The sequence below is a fragment of the Vombatus ursinus genome, unplaced genomic scaffold (genome assembly GCF_900497805.2).
Source record: "Vombatus ursinus unplaced genomic scaffold, bare-nosed wombat genome assembly UNPS02014838.1, whole genome shotgun sequence".
NCBI classification, from domain to species: domain Eukaryota; kingdom Metazoa; phylum Chordata; class Mammalia; order Diprotodontia; family Vombatidae; genus Vombatus; species Vombatus ursinus.
The window spans coordinates 745,522-754,720 of NW_020954616.1; the positions used below are offsets into that span (position 1 = coordinate 745,522).

A 9,199-nucleotide genomic window follows, 5' to 3' on the forward strand; every position below is an offset into this window, starting at 1 on the left:
CCTTAATAAGTCTTGATTTCCTTTTTCCTTTTCCTATCCTACATGATCTAGGCCAAGTTTCTTCCCAACAGTGGTGATTCAACTCTTGCCATGTGTGCCCGTGATGGGCAGGTGCGGGTAGCAGAGCTGTCCGCCACACAGTGCTGCAAGAACACCAAGCGTGTTGCCCAGCACAAGGGAGCCTCCCATAAGGTAACCTTCTAGTCCTCCACAGTCTTGCCTTTATGATAATTTCATCCTTCAGAAGTTGGAGGAAATAATAAGGAGAAATGCTATTTTAAAGCTGATCCTTCCCAACAAGGAAGAACTAGTTGCTGATACAGAAATGATAGAAACTTTGGGGGAAGTGACCTTTTGTATTTGAATTTGTGATAGGAGGAGAATAAAGCTAAGAATATCCTGACATGCATTTTAAGTTTTTGGTGAGCAAATTTCAAAGGGTTCAGAGGAAAAAAAGACAGGATTCCATAAACTAAAATTCTATATTCAACCTAAGAGGGATGAGAACTTCTCAAGAATAAAATTCTGGAGACACCAAGAGAAACAATTCTTAGGAGGAGAAAAATGGTTAGTTGTTTAAAGATACTGCTATTGATGCAAAAGGAATTCACTAGCCAATTTATATTTTTGGAAGCCATTTGCAGAAGATGGAAACAAGGATAGATGAAAGATTGAAAGATGAATATAAAGGCATGGGGTGGTCATGTGAGAATAAGGTCAAAAGGGTCAACTGCTTTCCTGGTTAGGAAAAGAAAGGATAGCAGAAAGAAGTTAAAAAACTATATTAGGGGAGAAAAAAGGAGGATTAAAGAAAGGAATGGAAATGAGGACAAGTTGTCTTGATTTGAAAAAGTGGAAGAGAATGGCATGTGTAAACTATACCCTAATGAGTTTCTAGGGAAAAAAAAAATAAATAAAAGATGATCACAGAGAACCAGCATGGCTTCATCAAGAATAGGTCATCCCAAAATAGCATCCCATTTCCTTTTTACACAAGGTTTCTAGCCTGGTATATTGGGGCAATACTATAAATATAATTTGCCTAGATTTTTGAAAAAAATTTAACAAAATATTATGCATGTGTTTTAGAAAAGATGGAGAAAGCGAGTTAGGTGATGGTATAATTCGGTTGATTCAAGATTGGTTGAATGTCTGATACCCAAGGGAAGTCATTAATGGTTCTATGTCACTTTGTTTGTTTGTTTGTTTTGGCTAGGCAGTGGGGTTAAGTGACTTGCCCAGGGTCACACAGCTAGTGAGTGTTATGTGTCTGAGGCCGCATTTGAACTCAGGTCCTCCTGACTCCAGAACTGGTGCTCTATTCACTGCACCACCTAGCTGTCCCACTATGTCACTTTGGAAAGAAGTATTCAGTAGAGTACTACAGGAAACCTTGGCTCTATGCTGTCTAACATTTTTATCAAAGACTTGGCTAAAGGCATAGATAGCATATTTTTCAGGACACAAAGTGGAGAGAGATTGCTAACACAAGACTTGAAAGATTTTGAAGGGCCAGAATATTGGGTTTATTCAAATAAGATTAAGTAGTATTGGGGTAAATTACAGTGTTACTCTTAAGTTAAAAAAAATTAACTTCACAAGAGTAAGATTGGAGAGTAATGGCTAGATAATAGCTCATCTGAAAAAGACTGAGCCTGTTGATAGACTGAAAGCTCAATATGAGTAAACAGCATGAAGTGGTAACCAAAAAAGCTATTGCACTCTTACGTTACATTAAGAGAGGTATAGCTTCTAGGGCTTAGGGAGGTTAGAGTCCCTCCCTGCTCTCCCCTGATCAGATACCAGTTAGGTTCTTAGCTGTTTTGGTGTCATGGACACCTTTGGCAGTTGGTGAAGCCTGTGGGCCCCTTCTCAGAATAATGATTTTAAACGCATAAAATAAAATACATAAGATTACAGCAGAAACCAATTACGTTAAAATAGTTGTTATAATTTTTTTTAAAAGCAGAAACAAAAAAACCAAGGTTTACGGACCCTCAGCTTAAGAATCTCTGATCCAGAGTATTGTGTTTGGATCTGAGTGTCCAGAGGAAGGGCATCCAAGATAATAAAGGAGCACATGTGGATTGGTTGAAACAAGTGGGAAAGTTTAACCTTGAGAAGAGAAGTCTTAGAGGTATATGATAACTATTTTCAAGTATACGAAGGGCTGTCTCAAAGATGAAGGCTTGGACTTTCTCTTCTTGGCCACAGAGGATAAAACTCGAAGTAGTGGGTGGAAATTGCAGAGGCAAATTAGTTTTGATGTGAAGAAAAACTTCCTAACACTTAGAACTATCCCAAAATGGACAGGCTACCGTGGGAAGTTAGCAGGTTGCACCTTGCTAGAGGTCTCCCAGCAAAGACTGGAAGATAACTTTTCAGATATGATGTTTTGAGGATTTCTTTTCAAATATGAGTAGGACTGCATGACTACCAAAAGGTCCCTTCCAACTCTGAAATTCTGTGACGCTTCCTTGACTCTTGGTAACTCAGTTAAGTCCCTTTCCCATCTCTATTTCCCCTTTGCCTTACAAAGCAAAACTGAGTACCTGCTTATCCATCCTCTATTTTGTAATGTAAGAGGGGAGAATGAGGGAACGGCTATTATTTTCATGGACCGAGAATATCTTCAAGAGTAGAGGGTTGTGTCTCTGTATCATGAATGATAATGATTAACCCCCATGCTGAACTGTATCGCTGGGTTCTCCCACACTTTCCATTCTCCTCAGTTCTTCAGAGTATCTTAATAGCACTGTGGTGTAAGTAGATGACTGATCACATGTGAGAGTTCTACTTCTGTTCTTACAGATAGCTTACAAATAGCACTGTGTTTCCAGGAGCCATATTTAGAGCAGGTAATGTAGGCCAGGCAGTCATGGTAAGATCGTGTTAATGGCTACAGCCATCACACCCCGGGGCAAGCACAATGATCTTTTCAGCCATTGAAATTAGGAACTTTCCCATCTTTGTCACCAAAATTCTAAGTAGATAGTTATAGACCCAGAGATCTCTTTAGGGGTTACTCCTGTAATATCTGGCTATGATAGATTAGAAAGTAGTAGAAATGCCTGTTATCTATCCTCGTTCTTGACTACCTGAGCTTTGTAAGATGAAGAGAGTAAATCTCAGCCCTTCTCTCTCTTTCTGCACCCTCACCCTCACTCCTGAGTTGTTGAATTTAATTCATTTGAGAAAGGGTCGTGGGGGCCAATGTTGATTTCCTTAATTCTCTCATCATTAATGTTCCTGTATTCCTCTAGATCAAGTAAGCCACCTCTTTCAGTATATACAAAACACCAACCTTCTGATACAAGGAAAGGGAGAACAGGCTGAAATTATCTCTTTAGCGAGTAGACATTTCTTGTTTTGTGACATTTTGTGCTATTCATTCTAGCCTAGAAATAGGGGAATGGACTACATGAACCTCTGACTATGATCTTTATATACACAGCACCTTTCTTTTGTCTTCCATAGTTGGCCCTGGAGCCAGACTCCCCTTGTACTTTCCTATCTGCTGGTGAAGATGCGGTTGTCTTCACCATTGACCTCCGACAAGACCGACCAGCATCGTAAGTATCCCCCGCTGTTCTCATTGCCTGAGAACAGTGGTGCTGCCAAGAGATCTCTGTTCAGTTTGAATTTGCATTCAGTCGGTACTAGATGTCAACCATAGGTGGGATTTTTCTCTGCTGACTATACAGTCTGTGGTTTCTCCTTTTAATTTTTTCTCTTTTATTATGTTCTCCTTAATCCCCTACTTGTTTTGTTATTGTTTTTCTTCTTAGCAAGAGACCAGGAGTTTTGAAACATCTTGTAGTCTACTTTGTTTAAAAAAAGGGAGAAGGAGGAGGTGGTCCTCCTGAGATTACCTTATCTGTGGATTGCAGTGCCTTGGTGCTCTTCTAGTCTTCATTCTCTTGGGGGCCAGCCACTTTATCTGCTGGAAGGATGAGACCTTCGGTGTTGGGTAGACCCTGCCCTCTGGGAGTTTATAAAAATGTAAAGGAAGGATAAACAAGGATAAACAAATAGTTCAGAAAGTAAATTACAAATAGTAAACTTGAAACAGATGTATTATAGTATGATAATATAAAGTAGTGCAGCTCATTTCTAAATGTGAATTTGGATTTGAATCAACTCTCATCCTAATGTGTTTGCCTTTAGTAAAGGACTGATAGATGCTTATTTTTTAAAGGAGTATTAGTTTTGTTTCAATATGAACATTATCACAGAATTCTATTGTATGTACACTGTACATTAAAATAGTGGGGTCAGAAGATAAGAGGGTATTTGTAGAGTTTAGGTAATGTGCTGCGGGGAGTATTCACCCACCTTTCGGTCTGAGAATTGAAGCAGGTGGGATTTTAAGAGCCATTTAAATGATAAAAGGAAAGCAAGTGGGGGAGAAGGGAAGGGGTCTTTAATGGGGGAAGTTCATTTTAGAGATTTGGTATGGCTTGGTAGAGGGCTGAGGATAGATTGACCAGATGAAAGGACTTTAACAAGTTTGTCACAGGGGAAAAGAAGGATGAGAATATAGAAAATAGTGTGTACTTCATTAAGCTCTGGTGGAAAGTTTTAAAATTGGGTAAGGATCTTGGTTTTGATTCATAGAACAGCAGGAAACCACTATAGGGCTACAAGAAATGGGAGAGACTTGCAGAGAAATCTTTAGAGAAAATGGTTTTGGCAGTATTGAAGATACTTCAGGCAGAAAACTTAGTTAAGAGAAGATGTGGGACATATATTAAATCCAGTGACAGAAGGGATAGAGATTAAAGGGTGACTAATTATAGGAAATATTGTAAATGAAGAGCAAGATTTGGAAGTAGGCTGGATATGAGATGTGAAGTGTAATGATGTGTTAGAGCTTGGATTTAGACAAACTTTTATAGTTTTATTAATGAGAAAACTGAAGCATAGAAAATCACTCAGCAAGCATTTATTAAGAGTTTTCTATGTTCCAGGCACTCTGTTAAGCAACAAGGATAAAAAGAAAGGTAAAAAACAGTTCCACTAATGGGGGAGATGATATGCAAACAACTGTGTACAAACAAGATATATACAAGATAAATGAGAGATAATCAAGAGAAGGATTGCAGAAGGTAGGATTTTAACTGTCATTTGAAGGAAGCTAGGAAGGCCAGGAGATGGAGATGAAAAAAGAGAATTCCAGGCATGGGGGGGGACAGACAGCAAAAATGCTCCGAGTCAGGAGATGGTGTGTCTTGAAGAACAGCCAAGAGGCCAATGTCACTCAGTATAGATTAAGGTTAAGTGACTTGCCCATTGTCACCTAGCAAGGAAAAGAACTGAAATCTTTTGATTCCCATTTCCAGGGTTTTTTCCCCTTCTACACTATTCTTTGATCTCTAGAATACTTTTGCTATTCTGTGGAGCAATCAAACCCAGCTGTACTGTATTCATAGGTAGGGAATACTCATCATTGTACCAAAGAGGACTATTCTAAAGTTCCTTTTTGTTTGAGGGGTTGAAGAAGTAGGTATTTTTGCTTACTGTTGTGGGGAAGCTGGATATGAAGAAGAGTTATGGAGGGAAGATGAACAGCTTTATTTTGACCTTGTTTAGTTAGTTTGGTAATATGATATTACTTAGTATTATGTGGGTTTGGCATAAGAGGAAAAGTTAAAGGAATTTATTTGCATATGGAAGATGCTTGAATCCCTGGTAGTCAGTGTGATTATCAAGGACTCTCTAACAAAGAGATAAAGTGGTTAGATTGTTATCTATGAAAAGAAGGATTCCTATATTTAAGGGAATATAGTTTGGTATGGATTGTCCATACAAGAACTTTGTGGGTTTTTGCCCTCTCTCTGCTGGACCATATTGTTGACTTAGTCATTTTAAAATAGTTATGCTGAATTTATTACTGCTCATGCTTATGGATCGTTCTGCTTGCTCCCATATAATAATAATGTTAACATATTTATATAACACTTTTAAGTTTACAAAGGTTGTTGCAGGCACCACATAAGTATTTAAATGTATTCATTTGAGCCTCACAAAACCCCTTAGTAGACGTATTACTATATCCACTTTACAGGAAACTCAGGCTCAGAAAGATTATGACTTGCCTGTGATCATGCAGCTAGTTAGTAGGATTCCAACCCAATTTTTCCTGACTCCCAAATCCACTTTGCTTCTCTCGGATTCCTAGATTAATAATTTTTGAAGTAGCTTCAGAGAGCTCAAAGCACTTAGTATATATACTTAGTGCACTTTTCTTCATATTGACCTTCAAGAGGAGAAGGAAGTGTTCTATTTGAATGGTGAAAAAAGACATAGAAAGTGTGACTTGTTAGTGATCATTCAGTAGTAGCGCATAGACTCTAACCTGTCTATCTATATTCTTCATTTTCCATCAGTAAGTACCATGGAATAGTAGGCAACCTTTTGTGGATTTCAGTCATTCCAGGTAGCCTGAAATATATTAACTGAAGGAGCTCTGGTGCTAAGGAAAAACAGTAGTATTTGCCCCAAATGGCTGTCTCTTATGAGTCCCAAATTACTCGGCTCCACCATTCTCTGCAATGATATCTCTTTCTAACTTACTTAACAGAAAGAGGTATAAAGGCTTTGAAATAAAACAAAATCTCCTGAGTTGTCTTAGAAAAGTTCCAGACTAGGTGGCTGTGACTATCCAGAGTGGATACTAAAATAGCTTCTTGGCAAAGAAACTTTGTCAAGGTTGTGTTATATCTTTCAGTTTCCATGGCACCAGAAATGAGTAAAGTTTAGGATTAAAAACAAAAACTAAAGCCCTGCATCCTCCTCTACAGTTGTTTGATTTTTCTGTTTTGCCTTTAAACTTTGACATTCTCTGGCAGGTTAGTAATATCACCTATTTGAGTGGTTGTAGAATTGTAAGTTTTGGGGTTTGAATACCAAAAATGTAGATGCTCCTGAACCCCCTCAGGTCTTTGCTTAAGTTAGAACAAATTATGGAAACTTAACTCTCTAGTATCTTGAATCTATTAGGTAACACTGTATCTAGGCATTTTTTTGTTTTTGTTTTTGTTTTTTTTGGTGAGGCAATTGGGGTTAAGTGACTTGGCCACAGTCACACAGATAGTGAGTGTTATGAGTCTGAACCCAGATTTGAACCCAAGTCCTCCTGACCCCAGGGCCAGTGCCTCTATCCACTGCGCCACCTAGCTGCCCTGGAATTTTTTTTTTTTTTTTTTTTTAGTCCAAGTTTTGAACCTGCACACTTGTTTTAGAATGAGAATATTTCAGCAATGCAGGAGAATTTATGTTGGATAAAACCTTAGGTGCCATCATCTGTAGGTGATCACAGGTAACCCACTTACACTTACTAAGCCTCCATTTTTGTTTTCATCAGAATATAGCAAATTGCTTAAAATCATGGTATTGTTATGTACCCACTGTCAGAGCACTGATTCAGGGTGATTGCCTGAGTAGGGAGGAAGTGGACCTGACAACTAGTGCTAAAAAAGATTGATATGTTCAATATACACACACTCTCACTAAGCTGCTAAAGCCATTGACCCTGTAACTTACCCACATGGTCCTCAGGCTTCATGTTATCCTTTTTTGACTAATTTTCTCTTGCCCTTTATGTTCACTGTAATCTGATTGCACCTATATAAAACGTTGTGGAAGAGGGACATGATTTAGCCAACCCTGAAATTTCCGGGCCAGGATGCAAGGAGGTTGGCCCCAGGCCTTCATACCCCGTAGGAGACAGCCTTTTCTGTGATTTAGTCAGAAGAATGTCCAGGACTGGTTTATCAGCCTTGCAGTCTACAAACAAACCAGTTTTGATTCCAATGGATGGCTAAGGATGCTGTTTTCCCTTCGATTATGTTCCTTGTGCTAGGAAACAATGTTAGGGCGTTATTTTTGATACTCATTTATAAGTCTGGTTCAAAGTGACATTTGTCTGAAAACCATAATTGAAATGACTACAAGATTTGTTTCAACCCTCCGTCTGTAATTTTTCCTCTCTAAGGAATTGCAGAGAGCTATTTGTAGGTAAAAGCCTAAAGATCTTAGATGAAAGTGCTGTTATCTGTGTAATCACAAATTAGTGTTGTTTTGAAATGATGCCGTGTTGATTGAGTCCTTGGGTCCCTGTGCAAAAAGATCATGGAGTGACTAAGGTAGCAGGTGTCTTCAGAATGTACTGGCTCAAAAAACACTCCAGAAAATGATTTAGTTGCACATTACTAAAGAGAACTCCTTAGAGATTTTTTAGATTTCTGAAGTAACACATGGTAAATGTATGTTTTTTTTTAACTTTGGAACAAGAAAAGCTGTTTTCTCTCTTTCCAAATAAGAATCTGTTTGGTTTCTTGTCAGCCTTGTCTGCGCCTCTCTCCCTGCTCTCACTTGCCGTGACCATCTGGACCCTTTGGGGAATGTAACTGTGTATGCTCTTCTACTCTTAAAGGAAACTGGTGGTGACGAAGGAGAAGGAGAAGAAAGTTGGGCTATACACAATCTACGTGAACCCCGCCAACACTCACCAATTTGCAGTGGGTGGGCGAGATCAGTTTGTGAGGTGAGTCTCTAGTTCTGGGAAGCCCTAGGGAGGGTAATAGCACAGCCAAAGGGGCCAAGAGCCAAGTGCTGTCCTGGAGAGGCATAAGATGGCCTAGGAATTACTCAATATTACTTTTAATTCTTGAAATGCTCTGTGCTTCAAAGAGCTTAAAGTGTTTGCAGAAGTATTTTCTTTTATTTCTATGAGAAAAGGAGGGGTCATAGATAATTTCTTAATCTATAATATGGGAATAATCAAAGAAATTCAGTGACTTGACCAAAGTTGTACAACTGAGACTTAATGCCCAGGTCTCTGGGCTTCTAGGCAAAGGCTATATCAGTATATTCTTCCAGCTGCTTTATATAAGTGAATAAAGATTTCGAATTGGGAACTTTAAAATTTTAATCCTAGATTACAAAACAAGCTGGTTTGATTTCAGTGAGCTCAGGATTCCTGACTCCAACAGAACTGAATAAATAACTTTTTTCTTTCTCCATCTCCACTAGTCACATTTTTATTACTGTAACCCTCTGTGACTAGTCAGCTGAGTTGGAATACCAGCTAAGAAGCCACATGCAGATGAGGCCAAGGTAATAGATTGTTTCCTCAGGATCCACTTAGCTTCCTCATGATCCAGAGAGAACAGTTATACGTGCTTTCCTGTAGATT

General features: G+C 38.8%; 1 protein-coding gene across 6 annotated transcripts in view; it reads left to right on the forward strand.

Moving 5' to 3' along the window:
* Window positions 1-9,199, forward strand: part of DCAF8 (DDB1 and CUL4 associated factor 8) — a 49,808-nt gene that overhangs the window by 18,992 nt on the left and 21,617 nt on the right. For all 6 annotated transcript variants that reach the window (XM_027840047.1, XM_027840051.1, XM_027840046.1 and 3 more), the window contains 3 exons: window positions 52-192; window positions 3,478-3,572; window positions 8,438-8,548. In XM_027840047.1, coding sequence (XP_027695848.1) covers window positions 52-192; window positions 3,478-3,572; window positions 8,438-8,548 — 347 coding nt within the window. The remainder of the gene's footprint in view (window positions 1-51; window positions 193-3,477; window positions 3,573-8,437; window positions 8,549-9,199) is intronic.